This window comes from Syzygium oleosum, unplaced genomic scaffold, assembly GCF_021117445.2.
Source record: "Syzygium oleosum isolate NSW1041296 unplaced genomic scaffold, Sole_v2.1 Sole_v2.01, whole genome shotgun sequence".
In the NCBI taxonomy this organism is placed as follows: Eukaryota; Viridiplantae; Streptophyta; class Magnoliopsida; order Myrtales; family Myrtaceae; genus Syzygium; species Syzygium oleosum.
Genome location: NW_026607485.1, coordinates 31,465,139 through 31,483,870, shown reverse-complemented (window position 1 = coordinate 31,483,870; position 18,732 = coordinate 31,465,139). Strand labels below are relative to the sequence as shown.

Here is an 18,732-nt window from a genome sequence, read left to right as displayed (position 1 = left end):
AGATTTTACTATAAGCACACTGACGAATTACACGTTTTATAAATCCCAACTATGGGCCGAAATGCGGAATGTCACAACTCTTCCCCCCTTACAAAAATTTCGTCCTCGAAATTTATAATCCATCCCAACTATTCAAACAAATGGGGGTACTGGTGTCGCATCAACTCTTCACTTTCCCACGTCGCACCTTCGGTTCCATGGTGTTCCCAAATCACTTTAACCATCGGAATTGTCTTGTTCCTCAACACTCGCTCCATTCTGTCCTCGATCTGAACTGGCTTTTCCACGTACGACACTCTGTCGTCCACGTCTATTTCCTCGTAGTTCAGCACGTGGGTCGGGTCCGGTTCATACTTTCTTAACATTGACACGTGGAAGACGTTACGAACTTGCGACAAATTCGGCGGCAAGGCGAGACGATATGCCAACATCCCAATCCTTTCTAAAATCTCGAATGGGCCTATATACCTTGGACTTAGTTTCCCTTTCTTGCCAAATCGAGATAGTCCTCTCATCGGCGAGACCTTAAGAAACACATGGTCGCCAACTCGAAACTCCAACGGTCTACGCCTTCGGTCTGCGTAACTTTTCTGACGGCTCTGAGCTTATCTTAGCCTTTCCCGGATAATTTTTACTGTTTCTACCGACTGTTGAACCAACTCTGGACCCGTTATACTTCTTTCCCCCACTTCATCCCAACACAACGGTGTTCTACACGCTCTGCCATAAAGTGCTTCAAACGGCGCCATCCCAATACTCTGCTGAAAGCTGTTATTGTAGGCGAATTCGACTAAATGCAGCTGTTCCTCCCAACCACCTTTAAAATCCAAAACACATGCTCGCAGCATGTCTTCCAATGTCCGAATCGTCCTTTCGGGCGGCCGTCCGTCCGAGGATGATAGGCCGTCTTGAATTGCAACTTAGTCCCCATGGCCAATTGCGGACTTTTCCAAAAATTCGCGAGAAAACCGGGGATCACGGTCCGAAGTGATCGATACCGGTACTCCATGCAATCGGACTACCTGCCGTACATATAAATCTGCGTATTTTTCTAGCTCAAAATCCTTTCGCACTGCCAGGAAGTGCGCTGACTTGGTCAATCTGTCCACTATCACCCAAATAGAGTCGTGTCCCCTCTGGCTTCTTGGCAATCCCGTTACAAAATCCATCGTAATATGCTCCCATTTCCATTCTGGGATTTCCAACGGTTGCAACATCCCACCAGGTTTACAATGCTGTGCCTTCACTTGTTGGCACGTCAAACACTTGGCCACATGCTTGGCTACATCCACCTTCATTCCATTCCACCAATAATGCTGTCGAAGGTTCTGGTACATCTTCGTGCTGCCCGGATGAATGCTATAATTGCTCCTATGAGCTTCCGATAAAATCTCTTCCTTAAGCTCCAAATCATCGGGCACGCACAACCGTCCTCGAAACTTAAGAATTCCGTCCTCGGACGCTTGGAAGTCCGGTTTCCTCTTAGTGCCATCCATCTCCAGAATTTTCTGAATCTCAGGGTCCGTAGACTGTAACGCCTTAATCTTGGTTTGCACTTCCGGTTCAATCCTTAACGTTGCCACCAAACTGGAGAGGCGTCCTACCTCGAACTTAAACTCTGAGTCTCGCACTTCTTCCAATAAAATCCACTCTTTGACTATTAATTGCGCCATGCTCGATTTCCGGCTTAAGGCATCCGCTACCCGGTTGGCTTTTCCGGGATTATACAAAATATCACAGTCATAGTCCTTCAAAAGCTCCATCCAACGCCTTTGCCTCATATTCAATTCTTTCTGCGAAAATAAATACTTGAGGCTCTGATGGTCCGTATAAATTTGGAACCTTTCTCCATATAAATAGTGCCTCCAAATCTTAAGTGCGAAAACAATTGCTGCCAATTCCAAGTCGTGAGTTGGGTAGTTCATCTCATGAGGCCTTAACTGACGCGATGCATAAGCAACCACCCTTCCATGTTGCATTAGCACGCATCCCAATCCTTTGAGCGAAGCATCGCTATAAATCTCATATCCTCCCGGTCCTGAAGGGATCGTTAGCACTAGCGCAGTCGTCAATCTCTGCTTCAACTCCTGAAAGCTCACGTCGCACTTCTCCGTCCATTCAAACTTAGTCTTCTTCTTAAGCAACCTTGTCAATGGAGTGGCTATTGCTGAGAATCTTTCCACAAATCGTCTATAGTAACCTGCCAGTCCTAAGAAACTTCGAACCTCAGTAACCGTCGTCGGTCTCGGCCAATCCATCACTGCTTCAATCTTTGCCGGATCCACGGAGATTCCTTCTTCAGAAATTACATGCCCAAGAAATGCTACTCGGTTCAGCCAAAACTCGCACTTGCTAAACTTAGCATACAGTGCATGCTCTCTTAACGTTCGTAGAACCTTTTCCAAGTGTACCTCATGTTCCTCGGGGCTCTTTGAATACACCAAAATATCATCTATGAAGACGATGACGAACTGATCCAAAAACTCCTTGAATACCCGATTCATTAAGTCCATAAAAGCAGCAGGGGCATTAGTCAGTCCAAACGGCATTACCGTGAATTCATAGTGCCCATACCTCGTCCTGAATGCCGTCTTTGGGATATCCTCCTTTTTAATCCTTAGTTGATGGTACCCCGTCCTCAAGTCGATCTTTGAAAACATCGATGCTCCTTGCAACTGATCAAATAGGTCATCTATCCTTGGTAGTGGGTACTTATTCTTAATGGTCACCTGATTTAACTGTCTGTAGTCTATGCACAACCTCAAAGATCCATCTTTCTTTCTCACGAATAACACCGGTGCTCCCCATGGAGACGCACTCGGGCGGATAAAGCCTCTATCTAGCAACTCCTGCATTTGGACCTTCAATTCCTTCAATTCAGACAGTGACATCCTATAGGGCGCTTTCGAGATTGGTTCCGTCCCTGGGGCTAACGCAATCACGAACTCCACTTCTCTATCAGGTGGCAGTCCCGGCAATTCCTGAGGAAAGACATCGGGAAAATTGCACACCACGGCTATATCTTCTAGCCTCGACTCTCCAGCCGTCGAATCAACTACATTTGCCAGAAATCCTTGGCACCCTTCATCCAGAAGCTTGGCTACCTCGAGCGACGAAATCCAAGGGATCGAGGTTCCTCCTCGGTTTCCCACAAACTCAAATCTAGGATGTCCAACCGGATTAAATTGGATCACCCTGCTACTACAATCCATAACAGCTCTCTGTTTGACTAGCCAGTCCATACCGACAATCACATCAAAGTCATGCATAGATAAAACCGCCAAATCTATCCTTTCTTCCCTATCACCAATCACTATCTTACAATCGGGACATCCCAACACAATCGCACTTTATCATTCAAGTAGTCACACACAAAGATAACATCAAGCGGTTTTGGCTCAATCCCGGATAATTTAACGAATCGCTCGATATAAATGAATGCGACGCCCGGATCAAACAAGGCATATGCAGCATGATCACGAGAGAGACAAGACTGTGACCACGCCAGCGCGCGTCCCGAGCCTCCTCCTTGCCATTGCATACACCCGGCCTTGGGCCGCGGCCTATTCCCGATTGGCCTCTGGATAGCTCTAGTTTGATTTCCATTCGGGCGGCGCGGCAGAGTGCGAGCGACCCACCTGCCTATTGTTGGGCGATCCTTCATCTCGATGGCCCTTCCGCCACATACAAAAGACTCCGCTCCTATTTGGGCACGGTCCATTCCAAGCCTTCCTCCACATAGCCTACATGGGGCGTTCGATACGGTTTGGCTTCCCAATATTCCTCCGAACGGGAGGGACAAAGCGACTATTTCTCGCCATGGGCCTTTTCCCAAGTTGACGGTCATCCCTAGTCGGGGCATACCGCGATCCAGGCCGCACCCGATCCGTTTGATCTCGCTCAATTGCCTGAGCCCTTTCATAAATCTCATTATAGCCCCTCAAGTTCAATGAGATCATCTGACTGCGAAGGTCCGGCTTCAGCCCATCCCGGAACCTCCTAGCTTTGTCCATTGGGTCCTCCACTATTCTGGGGGCAAATTTGGACAGCCTTGCAAACTCGGCTTCATACTGATCTACCGACCTCTGACCTTGACGGAGTCTCATGAATTCTGCCAGTTTCTGTTCTCGGGCACTTTCCGAGAAGTATTTACCATTAAAGGTCTCGGTAAACATAGTCCAATTCGGGGCAGTACCAGCGGGGAACACTTGACCTCTGGTGGCTCTCCACCAATCGCTAGCATTTTCCTGAAGCTGGTAGACTCCTAAGGTTACTTTCTCTCTTCCTCGACACCCCAAAGACCTCAAAAGCTTTCTCTAGCTCTTCTACCCATCTCGGTGCGGCCTCGGGTCACCTCTCCCATCAAACTTTGGGGGTTTCAACCTCAGAAACTGTTCGACCAGCTTGGACATTGGCCTGATCGCATTTACTCGCACTGGACCAGGATTTTCACCAATTACATTATTCCCTTGATCTCCATTATTCCCAACAATCTCGCTGGCAGCTGCAGCGGCGACATTAGCACTTCTTTCCCCCGTCTGTCTACCAGATAATATTCCTGCTTCTTCGAGCGCTCTCCAGATTTCATCCACCCTAGGATCCTCCATAACTCCAGCTAACGGGGCTATGCGACCTCGACCTCGACCTCGACCTCTACCTCGACCCCTACCTCGACCTCGACCTTGACTGCTCATCGTACCGATTCTCACAAACGCTCACCTGCTAAGTTCCACGCAGGAATTAAAAACCTAGGCCAACTATACCAGTCTAAGCCCTAGGCAGTGAATCACAACACAATTCACTAAGCAGGCAGCCAATCACAACAGACAACCAATCACAACCAACATAGTTCGTGCACTTACCCCAAGTCCTGACGCACCTGCACCTCACACATTATTGCATAAAAATCACTTAGCAAATCACAATCACACAGTCTGGGGTACGCATTGCACACAAATCTCCCTAACTGGCTACCCCAAAGTCATCGCTCCTTATCACTCCAGGTTTCGACCACTGGGATCGAGTTGACCTTGCTCTGCTACCAACTCAACGGGGATGTCACGCCCCGAACCCCAACGGGCTCGCGACACCCCTTCCACGGTCGTATTGAACGCGACGTCCCAGGACGCGTCGCCGACCCAAACGAAACACCCAACAATAAAGGCAAACGGAAGCGAAATTAATTAACCCAGACAATAAACAATAACAAAGGGATAGCACGCAACAGTAATTGCATACATCATAAATCAGTCACTATTACAAAACAATAACCCAGTCTACCAAATTTAAAGCCACAATTTTCAAAAGGGGGCGGTGGTTGACAAACTTATCTCCTCTACAAAAGATACTCAAAAGACAGGGTAAATGATCTATCTTTCAATTCCTGTGGAGCTCTGGCGGCATCTCCGAATCGATCACGGTCGCGGATCTGAAATGGTTATATAATAACCGTGAGAACGAGTCTCAATAAGCAACCCCCTATACCCCACGTAGGCCAATGCGTACCCAGACAAGTCGTACATGCAATCTACCCCATAATATATAAAATTCGCATCATTGTACTTACCTCGTCATCAAGCCCATGCCAACTCTACACGTTAGTCACAACGTGATAATACAATAATAGTAATTAAATAGCACATCACAACCGCTCAAACACCAACCACACTTGCACTCAATCAATCCAACTAATTCAACCAGCCAATTCAATCACACGCTCAACCAGCCAATTCAATCACACTCAATTCGCATGCGTGGCCGAACATCTTTCTCACGACCCGCGCCACTGCGCCTCAGGTCCATTCTCACTGCCCGCGCCACTGCGCCTCAGGCCCACTTGGCACACCGGCCATTCATGCTTTCACACGGACCGCCGTCAACACGTCCCAAGTCCGTAGCCCTCCGATCAATCCGGGCTCAATTTCCAATGACCGACGTAAATACGTCCCGATCCAACACACCTCTAACGGGCCACCGTCAACACGTCTCAAGCCCGCATCCATTTGGCAAACCGGCCATTCATGCCTTCACACGGACCGCCGTCAACACGTCCCAAGTCCGTAGCCCTCCGATCAATCCTGGCTTATAATCGACAGGCATGCACACGCCATTCAATTCAATCAATTTCACGCCAATTGCATTAAACCATTCATATTCACAACTCACCACGTCAATCCACAAACCCGACGTTCAAGTCGGCCACGTACGATCACCCAAATCATGCACATCATTTTATCCAATCCAATTAGCACAATTATATCATAATATAATTAAATTAAATCACGCTCTAACCGTTCTAAACCCGAGACAAGTCATAAAATACCCAAAGTACTAGGTAGGGTTTAGGAAGTCACTTACTTCAATTTGGCTCGGGAAAAACCCGCACGGGCTCAAAAACGGGCCGGATGAACAAGCATCCGAATGAACATGCAACGGGCCCCGATGAACAAGTGTTCGGAATGAACAAGATAATGGGCCCGGATGAATGAACTTTAATGAACAGTAATGGCCCTGATGAACAAGACTTCGGAATGAACAAAGTGACGGGCCCGATGAACAAGATACCTCGGAATGAACACGTGACGCCCCCTCGGCCGAACTGTACGAGCAAGGGCGCGGGCTCGGCCACGGCCCGGGCACGCTCGGGCTGGTGGGCAGGGTCGCCGGGGCTAGGTGGTGGTAGACGGGGCAGCGACGGCGGCCGGTACGGCGACGCGCGGCGGCTGGTCGAGGCGGCGCCGGGGAGAGCCCAAAACAGGGAAGGCGTCGGGGAGGAAGAACAACAGAGGAAGAAAGGTGGTGGCGGCCAAGGGGGGAGCGGCAGGTCGGCGGAAGTGGCTGGGGGGAAAGGCTGGGTGGCGGAGGCCGAGCGGCGGCGGCCGGAACGACGGCACGCGGCGGCGGCGAAGCTGGGAGCCGAAACTGGGGAAGGCGTCGGGGAAGAGAGAAACAGGGGGAGAGGGGGGTCGCGCGGCGGCCGGAGGTGGCACGGCGGCGTCTCGGGTGGCCGGGCGACGGAGGACAGGCCGGCGGACGGCTGGGCAACGCCGGACCACGGCGGACGCAGCGGCAAGCTGCTGCTCGCGTGCGGCGTGGGCAGGGGCCGGCGAGGGCGGACAAGGCCGACGAGCGGCGGTCGCGGGCGACGAGTGGCGGTACAGCTCGGTCGGGCGACGGCGGCGACGGCAGCGACGGCGTCGGGGCTGGAGGCGAGCTCGGTCGGCGTCGGCTGGTGCGAGCAGAAGCAGAAACGATCGAGCGGCGAAGGAGGAGGAAGAAGAAGAAGAAAGAAGGAAGAAGAAAAAGAAAAAAAAAAGAAGAGAGAGAAGGAGAAGGGATGGGTCTGACAGGGGGGCAAACGTGCGTAAGGGGAAAAGGTGACCGGGGGGAGAGAGAGAGAGAGAGAGAGAGAGAGAGAGAGAGAGAGAGAACGTGCGCGGTCAGAAGGGGGAACGTGCGCGCGGAGGAGAGAGGAGAGAGGAGAGAGAAAAACAATAAAAAAAATTAACTTCAATCAAATATTAAATGCGATCCGATGACCCAAATTCAAAATCGAAAGCGATCTACCGGTCCAAAATAAGCCTCGCATATAAAAAGGGACAAAGGCCGAATTAATTAAATCAAACTATATCGAGGGAGGTCTACTAGTCCAAATTCGCACCCGGTCAAAAACTCCCCTTTTTCCATTATTCCTGACAATCTCAACGATGGCTACGATAATATTGACACCATCCAATTTATTTCGTCCTGAAACTCCCGAAAATCGACTGTCAAGTTCGGGGTCTAAATAACGGCCAAATTCGATCGAGCGCGATTCTAGCGAAATCTCAATTTTAAAACAATAACCGAGAGTGATCAGTTCCCGGGCGAGATTTTACTATAAGCACACTGACGAATTACACGTTTTATAAATCCCAACTATGGGCCGAAATGCGGAATGTCACAGTAATATAGGAAACTGCCTTACTGGTAATATAGGAAACTGCCTAACTGATAATATAGGAAACTGCCTAAATGATAATATAGGAAACTGCTTGAATGGTTGTTTTCCCCAAAATCAGAAAAACTGCCGAGATTTCCAATGATTACGGCGATCACATTGTTCAAGATAATTACAGGCTAACTGTTCTACATCATTCCCTCCCTCTTCGGAAAAACTCGCCCTCGAGTTATTGATCAGGATAGAGGGGTGTATCAGAAGCATGATACTCAAATAAGTCTGCCACATTAAATGTAGGAGAAATGTTGAGATCACCCGGAAGTTCAACTATATAGGCGTTGTCGTTGATCTTCTTCAGGATGCGGCAAGGACCAATCTTCTTGTGCTTCAGTTTATTATAGGTACCTACAGGAAAACGCTCCTTTCGTAGGAAAACCATTACCTCATCGCCTACCTCAAAAATTTTCGAACATCGCCGTTTGTCAGCATCCTCCTTATACTTTGAATTAGAAGCAGCCAATTGACTAGCAACAGCAGCTTGGACTTCATTAATTCTGGTCGTCAAATTCTCTGCCGCGACACTATAGCCTGGAATCTTGGGCAAGGGAACCAAATCCAGAGTATGTTGTGGTGTACGCCCATAAACGACCTGAAAGGGAGATGTACCGGTAGAGCGGTTAACCGAGTTGTTGAAGGCGAACTCAGCAGGAGCAAGATACCGGTCCCATTGCTTAGGCATATCACTGCAGAGGCAGCGAATGATATCCGCCATAGTACGATTCACAACTTCCGTCTGACCGTCCGTTTGGGGATGAAAAGAACTACTATACTGTAAATCAGTCCCAAACAAACGCCATAAAGTACGCCAAAAATGGCTCAGAAATTTCGTGTCACGATCGGAAGTGATTGTCTTCGGCACACCATGGAGACGGACTACTTCACGAAAGAATAAACTTGCCACATGCGAAGCATCCGAAGTTTTCTTACAAGGGATGAAGTGCGCCATCTTTGAAAATCGGTCAACCACCACGAAAACAGAATCTAAACCCCGTTGAGTGCGAGGAAGTCCCAACACGAAGTCCATCGATATGTCTACCCAAGGACCCGAAGGAATAGGCAATGGGGTATAAAGACCAGTGTTCTGAGAGTGGCCCTTAGCGGTCTGGCAAATGTAGCATTTACTGACAAATCGCCCACGTCTCGCTTCAGTTGAGGCCAATAGTACCGCTCCTCCACCAAGGCTATAGTTTTATCTCACCCCAAATGTCCGCCGAGAGTACTACCATGAAGCTCTCGAATGAGTTGTTCACGTAAGGAACCACGTGGAATGCATAATCTATTGCCAAAGAACAAGAAATTTTCTTGAATTATCATATCGCCATGACAACTTGTTTCAGAACACTTCTCCCATATCTCACCAAAATCATCATCCTCAGGATAAAGAGAACATAGGTGATCAAAACCGACAACATCAGTGCGCATGGTCACGAGTGTCGCAGCACGTCGACTCAGCGCATCTGCCACTTTATTTAAATGGCCTGCTTTGTGACGAAGCACAAAATTAAATTGTTCCAGAAAAGAAACCCATCGTGCATGCATTCGATTTAAGTGCTTCCGACTCTTGATATATTTAAGAGCCTGATGATCGGTATTAAGAACAAATTCCTGCTGATAAAGATAGGACTGCCAATGCTTTATAGCTCGCACGACAGCATAATATTCCTGCTCATACGTCGACCAACGCCGGCGAACTTCATTAAGTTTTTCACTAAAGAAGGCTATAGGCTTACCTTCTTGGGAAAGGACAGCGCCAATCCCGACGCCGGAAGCATCACAATCCAGCTCGAACACTTTCTCAAAATCAGGGAGCATCAATACCGGCGCAGTGGAGAGCTTTTCTTTTATAAGAGCAAAACTGGCCGAAGCTTCATCTCCCCAATGGAATTTGCCCTTTTTTAAACAGTCAGTGATCGGGGCCATAATAGTACTGAAATCTCGAATGAAACGCCTATAGAACGTTGCAAGACCATGGAAACTTCGAGCCTCGCCAACATTCTTTGGAACTGGCCAATTGCGAATCACAGCCACCTTATCTGCATCAACGTGAAGTCCATCCGCGCCAACAACAAAACCCAAAAACAAGAGGCGTTCTGTCATGAAGCTACACTTTTTCAGATTAATGAACAATTTATTTTGCTGCAAGGTTAGTAGGACATCCCTCAAGTGCTCCATGTGTTGACGCCCATCCGGACTATATATGAGTATATCATCAAAGAAAACTACCACAAACTTGCCAATAAAAGGTTTGAGAACCTGAGTCATCAAACGCATGAAAGTATTAGGTGCGTTAGTGAGTCCAAACGGCATGACAAGCCATTCATACAATCCCGCACTTATCTTGAAGGCCGTTTTCCATTCGTGGCCGGGGCGGATGCGAACTTGGTGGTATCCACTTCGAAGGTCGATCTTCGTAAAAATCCGTGATCCAGAAAGTCTGTCTAGCATATCATCAAGTCGTGGAATCGGAAACCTATACTTGACAGTAATCCGGTTAATGGCACGACTGTCTACACACATACGCATGGTGCCGTCTTTCTTTGGCGTGAGAAGTGTAGGAACTGCACATGGACTTTTGCTTTCACGCAAGAAGCCCTTTCGAAGGAGCTCTCCCACCTGCTCCTGTAGAATCTGATTATCCTTCGGATTCATTCGACAATGCGGCAAATTAGGAAGACTAGTACCTGGAAGAAAATCAATCTCATGCTGGATATCCCTCAAAGGAGGTAATCCGTCAGGTAAATCCTCAGGCATAACATCACTGAATACCTTTAATAAGGGCTTAAGAATGTCGGGAACACGAACCACAACTTGCTGATCGCCCTTGTCCACAATCATATACATCCCTTCACGCTTTCGGATGTTCATCATAACCCCTGCATTCTGCTTCTTCACAATCTGAGGGGAATTACTCTTCGGTCTCAAAGTAATTTTAGTCCTTTTCCACACAAAAGAATACGTATTTTCCCTAGCTCGGTGTGTAGCATCAACATCATATTGCCATGGTCGACCCAGTAAAACATGACACGCATCCATCTCCACAACATCACAGATAATAGTATCTTGATATGATTTTCCGATTGAAATAGGCAAACGGTATAATTGGTTTACCTTAAGTTCTGCTCCCTTGCGTATCCACCCGATCGTGTAGGGCGCGGGATGCGGCTCCGTCTTTAGTTGCAAGTGATCCACCAAGGCCTTTGACACTATGTTCTCGCAACTTCCGCTGTCAATAATGATATCGCATACTTTGTTGTTGACAGTACAGCGAGCGCGGAAAAGCTGATTCCGCTGGGTATCTTCTGTCCGCGGAGTAAGCAATAGACGACGCACTACACAATTAACTTGCTCACCCACTTCATCTTCCACTCCCACTTCTTCTTCCTTTTCCCAATCTTCCTCATACACATCTTCGTCATGTTCAACAATATTGGCCATTCTACGACGAGGACAATCGCTGGAACGATGGCCTAACTCGTTACACTTGTAGCACCTGATCGGTTGGGGCTTGGCATATGGATTCTGGGTATTATAATTGGGAGTGCGATTGTTTGTTGCGACTGCTTCCTTAGGCGTCCCACTAGTACCCCCGGAACTCGGCTCGAATCGGGTGTTTGTTGACTAGAACTTGCAATATCGTGCTGTCTTCCTTTCCCGAATGACCCACGACCCGAATAATTGCTACCACGAGTACTAAGGCTAGTCCTCTCCAATTGCACCTCAATTTTTCGCGCCATATCCTGGGCGTCTTCGACAGAGAATAGTCGATGCAAAGAAACCCGATCCTGAATATTAAGTCGCAAACCATTAATGTACCTAGCAGTTTGTTGTGCCTCGGACTCATCCAGGTTATTACGAGCGGAGAGTCGAACGAACTCTTCCGTATAAGCTTGGACCGATCTATTCGATTGTCGGCAATTTTGGAATTGCTGAAATAACAGTTGCTCATAGTCCGTTGGGAGGAACCTCTTCTTCAACTTCTGTTTCATCTGACCCCAAGATCGAATAGGAGCCTTGCCTTGTCGACGTCGCGTCAATTGAGTTTGTTCCCACCAAGCTGAAGCGCCACCCTTCAACTTGTACGCCACAAGTTTCACTTGGCGATCCTCGTCAATATCCATAGCGTCGAAGAATTTCTCGACCTCCCAAAGCCAATCAAGGAAATCTTCAATATCCAAATTCCCATTGAAAGTAGGGAGATCTACCTTTAGTTGATATTGCTCAGGATCTCGTCGATATCCTCCCTGATGTCGATTCCCACGAACATGCTCCTCCTGGAGTCCCCTGTATCGGCGACCACCACGAATCTGCATCTCCTGGAAATCATCGTCTTCGTCTTCCGTATCCTCGACATAGTCTTGACGCCTATGTCAGGGAATTCCTCCACGCCCCATAGCATCTTCGGGATCACGAACGACAGGAATTCGCTCGGCTGGAAGAACGCCAGGCGCATGGTTTGTGGACAAACGCTGGATGGCATCAAGGATCTCTTGAAACCTCCGATCGGTTTGATCCACGAACTGATTGAACTCAGCCCGCGTAATAGGCTCGTTCTCACGGCCCTCAGCAGCGGGGAGATTGACATTCACGTTATTCACCATCGTCACAGGAGAAACCTGCTTTGATACCAAATGACGCAGAGAGAAGCGTAAATTTGGAACAACTCCAAAGAACTCGAAATTTTTATTCAATAATAATGTGTTCTTGATTACAAGACGGACATCTTATATATAGAGATAGGACTCCTAATACTAATGGAAACCGAATAATTAAAGAAACTGCCTAAATGGTAATATAGGAAACTGCCTAAATGATAATATAGGAAACTGCCTTACTGGTAATATAGGAAACTGCCTAACTGATAATATAGGAAACTGCCTAAATGATAATATAGGAAACTGCTTGAATGGTTGTTTTCTCCAAAATCAGAAAAACTGCCGAGATTTCCGATGATTACGGCGATCACATTGTTCAAGATAATCACAGGCTAACTGTTCTACATCAAGATACTTGCATCCTATGGGTTACCAATAAGTCCATCAGCACCGTATGGATCATTGGATATGATGAATTTTACAGAACAAAGTTCTTTTTACTATCCCGACCGTGGCGGGGTGTCAAATGCTGTGGGAAGTTCTTATGCGTGTGTGGAAAGGTTGGCTTTTCAGCAAGCAGATAGCCAACTTGATTATCAGTTGGATTCCAATGACCAAAATGATTCAGGGCCTAAACAAGGTGAAGGTGCCCTTGGGCGACTTGGTATTTCTGATGTGGCTAATAATGCAATAGCCAGGCCTCTTGCTCGTTCATTAGATGAGAAGATGCTAAGGGCACTCTCCTTGTTCAAGGAGTATTCTGGAGGGGGAATTCTGGCTCAGGTCTGGGTCCCCATAAAGCTTGGGGATCTGTATGTCTTAAGCACCTATGAGCAACCTTATTTACTTGACAAAATGCTAGAAGGATATCGAGAAGTATCCAGAACATTTACCTTCTCTGCCGAGGAAAAACCGGGTACTTTTCTGGGCCTTCCTGGTCGTGTTTTTACGTCGAAAGTTCCAGAATGGACTTCTAATGTAATGTATTACAATAATAGTGAATATTTACGGGTAAAACATGCAGTTCACCACAATATCCATGGTTCTATTGCCTTACTAGTATTTGACTCTTCTGATAAGTCCTGCTGTGTGGTGCTGGAACTTGTCACTATGAAAGAAAAACCCAACTTCGACTTGGAAATGGAGAAAGTGTGCCTTGCCCTCCAGGTTAATTTTCCTTTCTTTGTTCCTCTAGAATGAAGATGACTGTTCTCTTCTTTGCCTTTCTTGTAAAAGTTGCGAATCCAGATGAGCGACACACAATTTAACTACATAGTGCCTTTGCTGGAAACCACTATACTAGAAGTGCATCGCACGCGGAGTTTCTTTTGTTACTTTTCCACCTTTTGGTCAGAGAATTCATAGAAGCGCTCCACTTTTTAGAGAATTCATATAAATAATAGCTATTTTCTTTTGTTTGATATATGAAGCAAGACTAAATCTGATCAATGACTTTTATTTCGCATTTTATACATCAAGACAATGCTTTTTGAGAGCAGTTGATCAAGCATAGTGTTTGTATTTGGTTTCTGAAGATTGTGGAGTCTGCATACAGGTCTGTTTTATTTACATTCGTAAAGGCGAAGTATATTAGCTGTTTTTCCAGAGACCGAGCATGAAGTTCTGCCTGCATGAGGAGGAGAAGGGCTTAGCTGGAGTAGTGGATTGTACCTTGGTTGTAGCATACTGTCTAGAATTGTCAGCAAAACTGTGACACACTAACATTTCGTAGCGCTCATTTCGAGGCTACATGAATGGACTTCTCTTGAAGTCTCCTTTTGTTTCTTTGCACTAATCATATCATGGATTGAGACTTTCTTGGGGGTGATTTTTACTTCGGGCTTTCTTGTTTGCTTCTTTAGCTGTAATTACTTAACCTATGTGGGAAATCAACCTTTTGGAAAGTTATTGCTTTGGCTTTATAGTGAAAAATAGTGAAAAGAAGTGTTTTATAAGAAACTTGTATGCGGGGAAATTTCAATGTTGTCTAGTTGATGCACGGCAAAGAAACACGTTCTTTGACATTCGCTTCAAGTATAAATGCTTATAACATTACAGAAAGGAAAAAAAAAAGAGTGAATCAAATGACTTGAACTTATATATTATGGAATTATTTAGGGGTCCATTAAATGCTAAGGTTAGGCATCGAATTTTTCTTTTTTACATCAGGATTTTCTTATGCTGTGGCTGGATGATATCATTAGTGCTTCAATGAGTTTAGGTGAATTTACTGCAGCTTTATTTTGTTCTCTTTCTATAGAATTTTTTGAATCATCAACTTCAAATTTCCTTTTTCAGTTTTTGGCTCGTTTGTGAGTATGGAAATTGACGGTTAGCAACTATTGCAGGCTGTAAATTTGAGAACTACACCACCGCCACGGCTTCTTCCACAGGTAAAACATAGAAAAAGAATTAAACGTAGCTTTTCTTTTTCGTGAGGCTGTACAGTGCTCCTGAAAGATCTATCATTATGCAGTGCCTCTTCAGTAATCAGAGAGCTGCCTTGACTGAAATAATAGATGTCTTGCGCGCTGTATGTCACACGCATAGGTTTCCATTGGCTTTGACATGGATCCCGTGCTGTTTTTCTGAGGGAGCTGCTGATGAAATACTAAGAGTAAGCGTTAGGGATGGTGACAGAAATGCTAATGAGAAATGCATCTTATGCATTGACGATACTGCTTGTTATGTGAATGAGAAGCAGATGCAAGGATTTGTTCATGCATGTGCAGAGCACTATCTTGAGGAAGGGCAAGGAATAGCTGGAAAAGCACTTCAATCAAATCATCCCTTTTTCTATTCTGACGTTAAGGCCTATGACATTTATCAGTATCCTCTCGTCCATCACGCGTGCAGGTTTGGCCTGAATGCTGCTGTTGCAATTAGGCTGAGAAGCACCTTTACAGGTGATGATGATTACATTTTGGAGTTTTTTCTACCTGTCAACATAAAAGGAAGTGCAGAGCAACAACTATTGTTGGACAACCTCTCACGTACAATGCAGAGGATTTGTAAAACTTTGAGGACAGTATCAGATGCAGAATTATTCAGTACAGAAGGCTCTAAAGTTGAGTCACAGGAAGTATCACTCCCAAACATTTCATCAATTCCCACTTATAGAGGGAGCCATCAGATAGTTTTATCCGATAACAGCACGTCTTCAATAGATAGGGGGCCCCCTCAAATGTATCTACGTCAAGAAGAACGGTCTCGGATCTTCCTTGAAAGCAGGACATTTCCTTTACCCTTCTTTACCTGTAGTGAACATGTTTTACTCGAACTTTTCTCTATCGCCTTTGTATGTTGTTTTTGGACTTCCTTTACTTGCCAACGCCCTCAATCTGCCTAGGGTACTTTGTTTTAACACATCAGTTGGTGGTTCTGCTTTGATGTCATTTTCTTTCAAAATCCCTGTGATAGAATTAGGGTTAGAAAGTTAAAAAGAAAAAAGGTTTCCTTATGAATTTTTATTTTGGTCGGAATCCTTATGACTGTTCATGCTGTAATCTATAATATATTTATCTTCAATAATTTAGTATTGTGTGAGGGAATGACAGCTGGCAGGATTGTCATCATATGTAAGAGAACTATATAGTTTCATGTTTGTTGGGCTACTAGACAATCTGAAGTACACCTTATTACGTCCACGATTGTTGCTGCTGACATTTGAAGTTTCTGATACATATATATTCAGCAGAAGTACCTGTTGCTAGGGATAACGGTTTACAGAGTCTAAAAGAGTTGATGAGGGGATTTTAGTAATTGGACCACTTCTTTTTCCCTCCAAAATCTGTTACGCTGAGGCTATGTCATTGTAGGCCAAAAAAAGAAAACAACTTGAATGTGCCCTGTTTTTTATTTCCACAGTAGAGATTATATGTGGAATTTGGGTCAAATATGTTTGTTAGAATATACAAACCAAAAAGTTTAAGCTATTAGGTGAGAAGAATAGCCTCATAGACAAGCAATGTGAGATACTTCAACAATGCTGATATTGGTGAACCCAAAAATCCTAAAAAGTTGAGAACTTGTGGGAACTAACAGATTCCAGATTCCTTATTCCGGAGGTTCCAAGGGGTCAGAAGATACGTTTTTAGGTTTAAAAAATAATCTAGTATCTGCGGGATAGGTTCCAGGGTGGCAGAGATATACGCTATACGACTTGGAACTCCATTTCAGATTTACATTTTGACATTTATGCATATGGCGTAAATTTGGATCTTCTTGAAAGAGCTGAAGGTAGTGTTCTGTTCTTTGCTCTTCTTTTTTATAATTTACACTAGATTAGATTACAGAATGGCATCATCATCTAGGGGAATGAGGCTGCCTTTTGGAATGCGACCACAGTCGGGCTCAGGGGCACAGATACATTTTCCAGCCTTTCTTTTGACTTTTCTGCAAAATCAATGGCCAAATAATTGTTTGAATTGACGATTTTTGTGGGTTATGATGGGGTTTTTGGTTAGGTGTTTATCAATGTTCCCTGGTGGTATCTGGCGTTCTACGCAATGATCAGCCCTTTTTTGACCCATAGGACCAAGAGCAAGTTTGTGTTTGCATGCCCCTCGAGAATTGCGGAGACACTTTTCAAGTAAATAGATCCAAACGCATTTCGATGCATTAAGTTCTAATCATCTCCTCCTGGAGCCTTTGTTATAGTCAAAACATTGTGCTTGTATGATTGGCAGGTACATTTCTCCTGAGCAAGTACCGGTGCAGTATGGTGGCCTGAGTGTCGATTATTGCGATTGCGATCCCGAATTTACTGTTTCTGACCCTGCAACCGAGATGACAGTTAAGCCGGGGACCAAACAAATTGTGGAAATCATAATCTATGAGGCATAAACAGATATTTTCATTCAATCTTATGCTTGAGTTCTGCTTGTTATGGATATTGTTTTTCTAATTCTATATCCTGCAAAATATGTGATAAGAAAAACTAATGGATGGATTACTTGTACTAGTGTTAGGCTGCGCATGACAACGATTCTGTGCCCGAGAACAGATTCTGCTCAGAAATGATTCTTTTTTATTCTGTGCCCGGAATTGATTCTAAGCATTTTAAGGCGTTTGTTAACGGCCCAAAATTCCATCCCTGGAATAGAAAAAGAACATAAATGCGTTTGGTAACGCCACAAAATTTCTTTTTATTAATAATATTTTTAAATATTTTAATATTTCTTTCTTTTTTTTCTTTTCTTTTTTTCTTTTCCTCCTTCTTGGCCATAGCCTGCTCGCCGGCCATGACCGGTAAAATATTTTTTTATTAATAATATTTTTATTAAAAGTATTTTTTCTTTTTTTTGGCCATGGCCTGGTCGACGGCCATGACCAGTAAAATATTTTTTTTATTAAAATATTTTTAAAAAAAATATATATTTTTATTTTTTTTTTGCCATGGCCTGGTTGCCGACCATGGCCTGTAAAATATTTTTTTTATTAATAATATTTTTTATTAAAATATTTGTATTAAAAATATACATTTTTATTTTTTTGGGCCATGGCCTGGTCACCGGCCATGGCCGGTAAAATATTTTTTTTATTAATAATATTTTTTATTAAAATATTTTTATTAAAAATATATATTTTTATTAAAAATATATATTTATATATTTTTTGGCCATGGCCTGGTCGCCGGCCATGGCTAGTAAAATATTTTTTTATTAAAAATATATTTTTTCTTTTTTTTGGCCATGGCCTGATCGCCGGTCATGGCCTGTAAAATATTTTTTTTATTAAAATATTTTTATTAAAAATATACATTTTTATTTTTTTTGCCATGGCCTGGTCGCTGGCCATGGTCGGTAAAATAATTTTTTTATTAATAATATTTTTTATTAAAATATTTTTATTAAAAATATATATTTTTTCTTTTTTTGCCATGGCCTGGTCACCGGCCATGGCAGGTAAAATATTTTTTTTTATTAATAATATTTTTTATTAAAATATTTTTATTAAAAATATATTTTTTTCTTTTTTGTGGCGATGGCCTGGTCGCCGGCCATGGCCAGTAAAATATTTTTTATTAATAATATTTTTTATTAAAATATTTTATTCTTGTCAGATCCGGCGAGGGCGGTCCTCGGGCGGACATTAGAAGCTAAATTAAAAACCAAGAAAAGGAAGAAGAAAAAAAAATTG

General features: G+C 44.5%; 1 protein-coding gene across 1 annotated transcript; it reads left to right on the top strand.

Annotated features, from left to right (window-relative positions):
* The first annotated feature begins 13,006 nt into the window (after window positions 1-13,006).
* LOC115668558 (protein NLP9-like) lies at window positions 13,007-17,450 on the top strand. The gene is made up of 3 exons (XM_056310326.1): window positions 13,007-13,758; window positions 14,940-14,984; window positions 15,068-17,450. The coding sequence occupies exons 1-3, from the start codon at window positions 13,060-13,062 to the stop codon at window positions 15,938-15,940; spliced, it is 1,617 nt and encodes a 538-aa protein (XP_056166301.1). The 5' UTR covers window positions 13,007-13,059; the 3' UTR covers window positions 15,941-17,450.
* The last annotated feature ends 1,282 nt before the right edge of the window (window positions 17,451-18,732 follow it).

What these genes read in the sequence shown, in the direction of transcription:
- LOC115668558 (XM_056310326.1), top strand. Translation starts at nt 13,060, where the DNA reads ATGATGAATTTTACAGAACAAAGTTCTTTTTACTATCCCGACCGTGGC. An exon ending in AAGTGTGCCTTGCCCTCCAG is followed by an intron (nt 13,759 to 14,939) that starts GTTAATTTTCCT and finishes CAACTATTGCAG; the next exon opens with GCTGTAAATTTGAGAACTAC. An exon ending in CGCCACGGCTTCTTCCACAG is followed by an intron (nt 14,985 to 15,067) that starts GTAAAACATAGA and finishes ATCATTATGCAG; the next exon opens with TGCCTCTTCAGTAATCAGAG.